Source organism: Apis dorsata, unplaced genomic scaffold (assembly GCF_000469605.1).
Source record: "Apis dorsata unplaced genomic scaffold, Apis dorsata 1.3 scaffold_82, whole genome shotgun sequence".
NCBI lineage: Eukaryota > Metazoa > Arthropoda > Insecta > Hymenoptera > Apidae > Apis > Apis dorsata.
This window is the reverse complement of record NW_006263380.1, coordinates 332086-343979: the sequence shown is the minus strand read 5'-3', so window position 1 is coordinate 343979 and position 11894 is coordinate 332086. Positions and strand designations below refer to the sequence as shown.

The following is an 11894-nucleotide window of genomic DNA, read 5'->3' as shown; positions in this document are numbered from 1 at the left end:
TTTTTTTTTTTTTTTTTTTTTTACAAAGTCGCAACGAGCTCAAACATTGACAATTTTTTCAATTTTTGGTGAAAATTGAAATTTTATCGATTCTTTAATTCCTTGATCCGGCGTAATACGTTATTGAAGCGAGGGAATTGATCACACGATAGAAATATTTGCGTATAATTTATTATTAATCTCAAAGGTATATAATTACTTATATAGGTCACGATGAAGAATACAAATATTTACGAGAATAAAGATAGCTATTGCACGTAAACAGAATTGGATCGTCCGAAATGTATCAAGCTTTTATTAATCTCACCAAGAGGATATATCGTCCGCCCTCCCGTGATTAAAAATGGCGGGATTAAGAGGGGGGCTGTGAAAACTTGTTTGAGAATTTACAATGGAGGTTGTTGTTTCAGCTCGCTGATCACGTTCGCCATTCGTGAAACACCGATAAAAATAGGCCTCGCGCACGCATTATCCAACAATTTCCTATCTAACTATGCTTAAAATTTATCTCGTCTTCCTAAAGGAAATTGAATCGCCTTATCGTCGCCTACCTTTCCTCCTCCTCCTCCTCCCCCGCGATATTAAATCGATCCATCCCTTTTCTCCCGCGGTTTATCGCGACCATCCCCGTGGAAAGGAGATAGAAATCGTCCATATGTTTTTATTAGCGACACAGGGAGCCGTCGAAAGGGAAGAAGGGGGGATGTGCTGGGGATTTCGGTGATAGAAAACGTTTCTCGTCGAACTCTCGTTGAAATAATCTTTTCCTACGATTCTATTCCCCTACGTAACGAGGACAAATATTTAGGAGGAGCATCGAGGATGATTAAGCAACGTATTGGAAAGCTGATTTATTTGTTAGCGGTTTGAATTTAATTATGGTCGACGATTGAATTTATAATAGCTAAATGCGAAATTTATTTTGATAATATTACACCGAGCTATAGGAATAATAATATTTAAGCCGTTGTTTGTTGTATTAAGTCCAAGTTATCGATAGGTGCAATTGGATCATTGGAATTCATTGCAAATATTTCTTTGCTTTTTTTTTCTTTATTTGCTTGTTCGCTAAATCCGCTTTTTTATCCTTTTTATTCCTCCGAATTTTTCGTTATTAATCTTCGAATTTAATCGAATTGTAAAAATTGTAAAATTACATAAATAAGAATCTTGGATTTTTTTCCAATGAAAGTAAGAAGAAAAAATTTTTTCAATTCGATACAATTATTTCGAAAAATCGTAAAACACCAGAAATTAAATTATCGAAGGAAAAGTAATTTTAGAAGCGTGACTGTTTAAATTCGGTCGCATTCAGCGACGTGGGTAGACAGTTGATTGATAGAGGATCTAGAAATATACGCGTATCAACCCACTTTGTATTCGTGGCTGCGCTTTGAACGAGAGAACGATCATAGTGGCAATCTCTTTTCGCTTAACTGCACAGGTATTCAGAACAGAGAGAATAACCCGTAAAATAGAAATAAATAAGAGAAAGAATCAAGTTAAACGCGCATATCAAAACACCAAAAAAAACCATAACCGTAAAAACGAAACGTTGGTTGCAATTTCGTTTCATTTATCCCAATCATTTTTCAATCATCTGATCTTTTGATGTCGAGTCAATGAAAACGTGAAACAGTAAGAAAGAAAGTTGACGCGTTCACTCGGCCCGGAATTATTTATATTTTATTTCTTAGCTCTTAATAAGCATGTGAAGATCGCATGGAGTCTCGATTCATTACAACGTTAATACGTTCCATGCGGTCACGAATATTGGCGGACTAATCAAAAATTCCTCTCGTGTTTCAGATATTACGCCATAGTTCACCCTATGCGGGCCCAGTACACGTGCACGATAAGCCAGGCTCGCAAAATAGTAATTACAACTTGGGTGGCGTCCTTCCTTCTTGGTATACCAATGATCTTCACGCAGGTACGCTTTCCTTATTTCGAAGAAATAATCGATCGATTTTAAGTTGATCGATTTTCTTTCTTTCGACAGCAGAGAAAAATAACTTATATGTATCTTTCGTAAGATATATAATTTGGAAAAGTGTCGCTCGTGTTTTCTGATATTTTAACCGATTCTCTCGAAAAAATCGCATTTTTCACAAATAAATCGTTCTGTATTCCGTCTATGAGTAGATGTAATTCTGGAGAACAGAAAGCTTCTTACGAAAATTGCGTCGGTTATCAATCTCTTTTATCCAATATCTTGTGCACGCGAGACGAAGGGAGGAAAAATTGCCTCGATTTCCGATATCCTATTTAAAGGAATTGCTGGTCCGTGCAAATATGCGCGAGACAACATTGGTGGTCGCGGTCTGAGCGAGTCGACGCGCATCCCTCGTGTGTTCTTGTCTCGCGGCAAGAGACGCGTATTTATCAGAGCGTTAAGAGGTTAGTCGTTTCGGAACTCAGAGGAGGGAAGGAGAATCGATGGAGGAAGTGAAAAATTGAGCGAATTCGTTCGAAAGAGCGTGGGAGGAAAACACCCCTATTTTGCGCTTGGACGCTCTTCGAGCTACGGTTAAAACGCGACAGTGTCAGTATCGATAATAAATTATCGAAATGTCGAGCGTTGGACGATACATTTTGATAAGGGAGAGTCGTTTCACGCTCCGCTCCTTTCACCGCTCCTCGTGGCGGGCGAATCGAGGCCCTCGTGCCTCGAGGATCGCGACACGTAATTAAAAACGAGGGAGCGCGTGGCCCGGTTTCGATGAAATCTTTGTCTCCCCGCGTGAATAGGGATACGATACAAAAGGAAAGGAAAGGATTAATGAAACGCGACACGACTCGGTCGCGCGTGTCTCCCCAATGTAAGTGACACGAGCGCGACGAAAAGAACGATACGATCGTCGCTTTGCGACTCGTTAGAGATACCTGGAACGGTTCGATAAATATCTTTACGCGCCAACTCGTAAAACGAGGATACGTATCTCTGTGATTTCGATTAAAAATTCTTTCTATGAATTCGAGTCTTCAATTTTGCCTCGTTAGTTTCGAATTCGATCGCATTTCTCACAAAATATTTTTATGTGAGAAAATTATTTGATATTTGGGACGTTTAATGTATATTGGAATATTAATGGTATATATTTGCGGTTAGATAATGGAAAAATTGTTTTCCAGACACACAAGGAAGTCGGATTGAGGGTAATCGCTTATTGGTGCGTTCGTGATTCGGAAGGTGGACTTTTATGGCGCGCCCACGAGGTTTATATGCTGGTGTTGGTCCTGGTGTTACCCCTAGCCGTGATGGCGTATTGTTACACGGCTATTTGCTGGGAGATTTGGCGAGTCATGAAACGCCGATACCACATGACATCGCGCCGCGTGTAAGTCTCGCTTTTTTATTATTTTTGTTCAGATTTTTCTCGGATTTTAATCACTTCGACGACAAATTTCTCAATATTTGTTCGTTTGGAACGTGGAACACGCGGGGAAGGGCGGTCGATAATTTCAATAAAATTTACAAATTTATCTCCTTTCGTGGAAAATAATTTTCCCGTAATTTTTACGGCCGTGAAAAATGGCGATTAAGATTGTGAGAAAAATCCGTTGTCAGCTTAATAATCCGTTAGTAGATTGTTCGATCGAAGCAAGGGTTTTTATCGTATATTTTACGATGGAATCCATCGAAAATTGAGATCTACATATATTAATTCTTGAATTTTTAACGATATAGTACGAAATCGTATTTTAAATTTAGCACTCTCGATTTAAATCCGTTTTCTGATTGAAATTCAACGTTATGTTATCTTTTACTTTGAATTACTTATTTTTCTTTTACTATTTAACGAAATTTTTCGATTCTTTAAAATTTTTAAATTATGTTTTTTCGTCGTATATTTTTCATTCATATTTCATCAAAAATACGTTCGCTTGCTTTAAACATCGACAAACTCGAAACTTTGTAATTTTCATTAATTATTTATGATTTTCATATTATTTTTATCGGAAATTTTTCTATAAATTCTCAGTATATATATTCTGAGTATATAATAATAAAAAAAGTAAAAAACTATCGTAATAAAATATTTATCCGTGAAACTTTATTTTCTGAAAGAAAACGCAATAGAAGAAAAAATATTATCGCAAAGTCACATAGATATTCAATATATATATATATATATATGTATTCCATATAAAATTTATTTTGTATCAACATTTATTATTGCATCAAAAATTGCTGCAACAAAAGTAAATATTAAATACGAACGAATATATTACATTTTCGTGTAAATCCAGAAAAACGAATGAAAAAAATTCGATTTTTCATCCTTCACCTATACTATCTTGCATATCGATTTATCTGTTGTCGTATAAGAGCCGAAAATTCTCACGTCAATTTATAATCGTCAGACTTTTCCTCCGTGATTGAGAGGTAAACATGCTTTGCAAACTGATGAAAAATTGGTGTAAGTAAATATATATCGATGCATATTTCGTTGCATTTAATTTTTTCAAAATATGATTTTTTAATTTTAATAAAGATTTTAATAAAGAAACGCACAATCTTGTGATTGTGACACATTTTTTCTTTTTCTTTTTTTTCATAAGATTGTATATTTAAATGAATATTACAGAATATATAAAATTTTTGTAATTTAAATTCTGGTAAAGGATTTAATAATCTTTTGATATAACGTTTTAAATTTTTTAATATATATTTTGTTAAGATATTTTCTCGAAATTATTTTTCACCTGTTTGACATTAAGATTTAATCGCAAAAGATAATAGAGCAAAAAGCTTAGATAGGTTTAATTTTACTTGTTAATTTGCATAGTGATCTTCGCTTGTTCTTCACTGCGAGATAAAAAAAAAAAAATTCTGCGTCGTATATATTTATTTACGTTTTTTCGAAGAAAGAAATCATCTTAATTGCAAATCGTTTATTCTTAATTTTAAATTCTTATTTCTTAATCACGTTTTATAATGGATACGACGAATTCCCCCACTGCTGGAAATGAAAATAAAAGAAAACGTTGAGAAGGTAATAAAAGTCTTATTTTTCACAAAAGTTTAAAGATAATCGATGAAATAATAATTAAATGTCGAAAAATATTTTCAATTATATCAAATTAAGAGAATTCTCATCGAAATAACTTCGCGAACGAAAAATTCACCGGGCAAAGAAGAAAATTTCGAAGAAATTTTTGCACTAATTTTTCTTTCCTTTTTCGAATGAAAATTTGAAAAAAAAAGTTTTACTCACTCATAATCTTTTGGATTCGTCATTGTGCCGATTAACATCCTCGTAAAATAAGATTTTTATTGGAAACCGTAATTAATTTCCCGTGTAATTGATAGAAATTTATTTTATTAAAACACATTGTATTCGTTGAATTTTAATTTTATATCTCATTTTCGCACGTCAAGAGATAATCTTTTACGAGCTTTTCTTTCTAATTCTCTCTCGTTGAAAAGAGAGAATATTCGCGATTATTTTTTGAAAATAATTCAAACATTTGAACGGAGCAAGAATAATTCTTTAATAATGGAATAATTAAAGGGAATCTGTGGTGAAGATAAATCTTGTGAAATTTTACAAATGTTTCCACGTTTTTTCCACACCGATTTCTCTTCGACCATTCCCTTCTCAACTCTATATAAAATTTCCTTTCCGTTCAATTTTATTTTTATACAGTTCATCGTAATGCTTCGTTGTAAAAATCAACCCATTCGACGCATCCATCCATCCACACTCGGCATATTCTCTGTCCGTGCAACTCTCTGTAAACGAGAATATATATATATACACACCGCAACATCGATTATCACAGACATCGATGGTATCTGATATCTTAGGGGACGTCTAACGGAGGAGTTACGTTTATACCTGTCGCTTTATCGATTGGCTTAATTCAGTGTTAGAACTCACGCTTGAAATCCATGGTAATTTTGAGATCTGGAACGGTCGTAGAGTCACGCACGATCTACATTTACCTGATTACAAGAGAGATGTTTGCGTATCGATGAGAAAACGGATCGAGCATTGGTTCGAGCGAGAAACCTGTTCTGTTTTCATACGTGAAACGTACGAAATTCAAGTTTTACACGATAGATAAAATTCTACAGTTGTACATTTACAATGGCGTTCGGTTTGAAATATATATATAAATTTTCTTCTCTGTTAGAAATGAAACAAAAGTATTTTCTTTTAACGTTGCAGATTGAATCCAAGTAACGTGGACGCAGAATCCATACCCATGACACAGAGGAATAGCGTGCGAAACAATAATCGTCGTTCTCAACGAGAGGACAGTCAAACAGAAGAAGAATCTCGTACGATAAGACAGGTTTGTTGGATCGAGCGATTCGATCATCCAGCATTCGAACGAAGAATTTGTGGGAAATTTGTCGTGATTTTATCCTCTTAAACTATTCGCTGAAACGTTCAGTTTTCAATTAAGAAAGAATTAAACGGTGATGTATCGAAGAGTTTCGATATATTCTCAGGAATAAAGATTAAAAGAAAAATTCGTAAAATTAAATTTTTCCTCCTTAAGGATTTCGTGGAACAAATTTGGAAAATTGCCACGAAATTCGAACGGAGATTAACTCTCGAATTAACTCTCGGGTTAATTAAAACATCGTGTGTTTAACGTGACGAAATGAAACAAAAGCGAAAAGTCGAGGAAAGATGCGAAGTGGATGCTCGCTTAAAAAGTTCTGGTTGCCATTGAAATTCATAAAAGTTCGATACCGCCTCCCCTATTCGTTTCATAAAACACAATTTGCCTAGGAAAATCGTGCACGCTCTCATTCGAATGGTAATTATTGCGCATTTCAAGCAGGGTTTTTTCGGGTCAAATCAAAGTAAAGAAAAAAAAAAAAAACAAGAGAGATCATTTCCTTTGTGCTAATGCAGTGTCGTTTCTCGCCTATTTTTTTCTCAACCGGGTAATTTTTTACTTATCCCGAAAAAATATTCGTTTAATATTCGTTTAATATTCGTTTATTATTATCAAAAAGTTGAAAACATTTATTGCGATTTATATCAGGATTAGAAATATTAGGTAGGATGTTTGATAAAGAGGTTAGCGTATTAAATTGTGACTAATAATAAATAATACCTGAGAATCGAATTAATTATCGGCAAACGAAGGGAGGGAAGAGGAAAGTAAACGAATAGAGAACCTAATTAAATTTAATTGCAGCGCAACTTTGATCGAGTTTGATTAATTCGTGTGAAGTTGAGAAGAAAGTTTTTATTTCGGCGTGATATACGATCGAAAACAATTGGCAAGCAGGGCTTATAGGTATCGATCGATGAAGTTAGTTCACGTCGAAGGGATGAGAGAATTCAGCAAAGTTGCTCTCGTTGCTGCATTAAGAGCGAAAGGATCTTAATGTATTTCTAACTCTCTAAGAAAGAATGTTTCGTTACTTTTCCTATCAATTTTTACTTGTCTTACTTTTTCTTTTCATTTATAGGCCAAAGTGCCGATTTCTATACTCTCAATAATTTACTCTCAATTTTAGAAATTTGATTTGAAAATTAAAAGTTGGAAAATGCAAAGCGAAATGTTACTTCAATTATGCGAATCAGATCGAAATTATAAAATTATATTGGACAGGTGGTGAAGATGTTGGTGGCCGTGGTGGTGTTGTTCGTCATTTGCTGGGGTCCAATTCTCGTGGATAACATGCTAACAGCTTATGGATACCTGCCACGCGTAAAAGTTGGCACGTACAAGCATCTTAACACCGCTTTTCAGCTGATGGCTTATTTTAACAGGTAGATCGTCCTCTTTATCAAACTTCCCCTTTGCATTCATTAGATTTAACTTCTCAGAGAGAATAATTTACAACGACGCTCGAATAGCTCCCCATAGTGTTTCGTTTAATTTCTCCATCGAGTTAACGTTCGCGTTCTATTCTCTCTATTTTCTTAAAAGGAAGATGAACCGTTCGAATGGATGAAGAATAAGTTTCGAGATGAACAAAAATATATTCCTTTTCGATCTCCATTTTGTGAAATCGATCGAATCTAATCCATCTAATTACACTAAGAAATTTAAAAAGATTTTTACCAAGCTACAAAGGTAATATTATCATCCTACACTTTTATAAAAAAAGAGAAAGTTGTAATTAATAAATATTGCACGTTGAATTACTGGAACAGTGTCACAGATTAATTATATTTAATTAATTTCCATAAAAATCTTCTAGACGAGATTTCCAAGAGGTTTATTATCTTATCGATTTTCATTTCATCTTATTTCTATCCACGATGTAATCCAATATTGATGATCATAATCCAGACGCAATCATCGTTCGTGTAACGATGATCCTTCGTTAACATAATAATTCGTCCGCGTAACTACCCGTGCCACGAGAAAATTGCCCTTTGATTATCTTTATTACGTTAACACCACCTAAGAATCCGTAATTTCATCTCGAAACTTTTTTCTCCATTGTTCAAGCGTCGTCAAGCAATGGAGAGGGAGAGAGAAAGAGAAAAAGTTCTTAACCGCAAATTGTTCCCGTTTAGCTATTCGAGCGCAATTAAATCGATAACTTATTTTCCACTTTTATCTCTGACACCCATTACCCTCTTTCGCCCAATTTTATTTCATTCGTGCTTCGTGATACGCGTCTTATATCTATTTTATATCTATTTTATCTATTATTGATCGATATTACAGCACCAAATTGTAAATTTTAATGGTACATTGCCGTTCATAAGTTGTTTAACTACCTCAACGTCACTCCACACATCCCATCATACATGAAAAATACGAATAAACTTTTGATAATCGCATTTCAAACTTTACGCTTCTCGTTCGAAGTGAAACTTAAGTAAATGCGAGAGAGTAGTTTTCAGAACGATCTTAAAACGATCTTCTCTTCCCTTCGAAGCGTTGGATAAAATTCGAAATCGTTTAAATGCTTATGAACGGGAATGTAAACGACAGGGGAGAAATGAAAAGGATACGAAACTACGAGTGTTGCGTGTTCCAGTTGCATAAATCCAATCGTTTATGGGTTTATGTCGAAACACTTCAGGGAGAGTTTCTTGGCCGCTGCCTGCGGCAGCTGGTGGATCTGTTGTCCCCGGAGAGGGTACAGGGCGCCGGTGAAGAGGCATCCGAGCCTAAGCCAGACAAGGACGACCAGTATAAGGTACGCAGTTCCTTACTTCTCTTCTTTTCTCTTTTCTTCTCTTCTCTTCTCTTCTTCTCTTCTGCTCTCGGTTAACGGCTTGCGATTGAACAGTGTGAACATTGTTGTTGTTTAAAAAAAAAAGGAAAGAAATATCAATATGTTAAATTTCAGATTGTTATGGAATAATATGTTCGATTCCACGAGACGGTAGCCAAGCAAAAGTATTATCCTGGTCTCCTGTTCCGCGAATGGTCTGTACATATCTGATAAATTATTTGATCGACATCATGGAAAATATTGTTCCAGGGAGAAACCTGAGAATTAATTACGTTTCTCGATGATAATTTAAGATTTGCTATTATTGGGGAAGTTTCGGTGCTTTTCATCGCTTTTTGGGAAAAGCTTCTGTAAAGGTTTCGAATTTATTTGTAAATTGTTTTTATTCTTTTTTTTGTTTTTCTTTTTTCATCTTTGATAAATAAAAGCGAGAGACGGGCGGAAACCGCGTAAAAACCGGGAGATTTTTACGCGGATTCGAGCTCGAGTTTTACGAGTCGGGAAGATTTACGAATTCGGGGGAAATTAGAGGGAGAAGCTGAGAAATGGATTGGTTTCGAAGGAAATCGGATTTGCACGTCTGATCCTCGAACGGATCTAAGAATGTTTTTAATCGTGGTGCTTCTTATTCTCGCATGCTGTAACGCGATCGAACATTAGCCACGTTACACCGACCGAAATTTTAATAAATATTTTTATCATTAACTTGACTTTTTCTTATTTGTTAAACTGTCTTTCCAGACTTACGAAACGATTTAACGAAAAACTTATAATTTAAGAAATTACAAAACTCGATCCTTCGAAGATCCTTCCTTTCTCTTAAAGAGATTAAGAAGAAGAAGAAGAGGAGAAGGAAGAAGAATTAAATCTAACTAATTCATCCCCCTTTTTTTTCTTTTTTTCCTTTTCCACGCAGAGAACAATCCGTCGAGAAATAAAAAAAAAAGAAAAATAAAATTAAATCCACCACGAAGATTTCCTTCCTCTCAAACGAGACTAATAATTTTTAATAATAATTTAACATTCTTTTCGTGAATGTTTCTAACGTTCATGGACCAACATGCCACAACTCGTAACCACGAGAAATTATGATATTCTGCTTTGAACACGTGATTCAGGTGGACGCGAAACTCCTTCCAGGAGTCGAAGTATCGAAACTCGAGCGACAACCATCTCGTAGCACATCCGTGAATTAAACAATTTGGCAACGTAGGTCCACCAGCATCCGAAATATCATATATAGAGGTAGGACGAAACTCAGAGAAGCGCAATTTCCTGATATAGATAGAACGACGAACTCTTGAACAGTCGGCGAGATATTTGCCGAGTTTATATGCTTTTTACTTTGATTATTGGACTCTTGGCTAAAAATCGAATCAAGGGAGTTTAAAAGGGATTGGAAAGGGGAGTGGGAGGGACGTCGGTTTTCATAGAGGAACTTTAATAATGGGAATCTTGTTCCAAGCTAATCGGGTGGAAAATGGTTCAAGGTTCAAGTTTGAAGATAAAGTTTTACAGCTTTCATATTTCCTTCATATTGGAAAAATTTCATCTCCAATTTCATTTACATTATTACGATCCCGTTACGAGTATGTATGAAAAGTGTATCATTTTCAAAGGATAAATATTTGTTATTTATACGCGCAGATTTTTCTTATTTTTGAGAATTTTGTGGATAGAAGTTGAAAATGAAATTTTTAACGATTTAAAGAGAGAAATGGGAAAAGCTGTGAAAAATTTATGGTTTCGTTATATTTGCGTGTAGTTTTAATCATTCGACGCATTTTATTTTCTTTTAACCCGTTCTCTTCAAATTTCTTACATTTTTCTTATATCAATATATTAACAATATATGATTCTAATTAAATAGGCATTTAAACTATTAATTAAATTAACATCGTTTAACAATAACAATTGAAGAATCATTGTCCACTAATTCCAAGATACCAAGAATGAAATCTGGCTCGAATGTTTACGCATAAACCCATAATCTTCTAATTAATTTTATCATATCTTTTAAAGATTGAACTCCAAGAAGAATTAAATTTGGGCTAAATTTCATTAAAAAAAAAAAAAACCCATTCAAGATTTGGCTTTACTAATTTCACAAGAAACGAATCATCCCCCTCTAATTCTTGTCCCTTTTTACCCCGTTTGCTTTCAGATGGACTTGATTATTTCGTCATGCCCGGCCCACGTCGAGGCACTTGTTTCACAGGTAAAAACTGGCCGGCCATTGAACCATGCCAGAAGAGGCTAGAAAGAGGAAGAAACCGTTCCTAATGAGAAAGACGATGCTACTTCGAGCTTATCGTTATTGTTGAATAATCAATTTAAATTTCGAAACGATTTTTCACCATTTTTTCGCCAAATCTCGTATTCCTCAAGCTGATGTAAATATTGAATACTCATATTTGAAGATATATAGATAGAATTTTGAAATATGGATCTGGAATATTGAAAGAACGAAACTTTCAAGATCTAATATAATTCGATATTTAAAAATCATTTACGAATCGGGAAAAATCTTTTTCAATCGTCGATATTTTTAAGTGATCGCGATGAAAAAGGGGAGAAACATTGCGAAGCTTGAATAGGGTAAACTCTTTCTCAAATCTCTGATTAATTGTAAAGCAATGTAATCTATGTGTCTATTTATTTGTACATACATAAATATGTATATAATATTTTTCATTATTCATAAAACTGCATGCAGATC

The 11894-nt window shown here is 34.7% G+C and overlaps 1 protein-coding gene across 6 annotated transcripts in view; it reads left to right on the top strand.

Moving 5' to 3' along the window:
• LOC102681972 (QRFP-like peptide receptor) overlaps positions 1-11888 on the top strand; it is a 51002-nt gene extending 39114 nt beyond the window's left edge. Inside the window, exons 5-11 of one of the 6 annotated variants that reach the window (XR_004149666.1) lie at positions 1810-1933; positions 3136-3341; positions 6180-6306; positions 7588-7748; positions 8975-9136; positions 10294-10420; positions 11340-11394. Coding sequence is in view for 5 of the 6 variants with exons in the window: in XM_031508244.1 (XP_031364104.1) it covers positions 1810-1933; positions 3136-3341; positions 6180-6306; positions 7588-7748; positions 8975-9136; positions 9290-9329 (820 nt within the window). In the remaining variant the exon portion in view is untranslated. Of the gene's footprint in view, positions 1-1809; positions 1934-3135; positions 3342-6179; positions 6307-7587; positions 7749-8974; positions 9137-9289; positions 9409-10293; positions 10421-11339 lie in introns of those variants that run through there. The other 5 variants (XM_006610895.2, XM_006610897.2, XM_031508244.1 and 2 more) reach the window with 5 other exon arrangements.
• Positions 11889-11894: the final 6 nt, after the last annotated feature.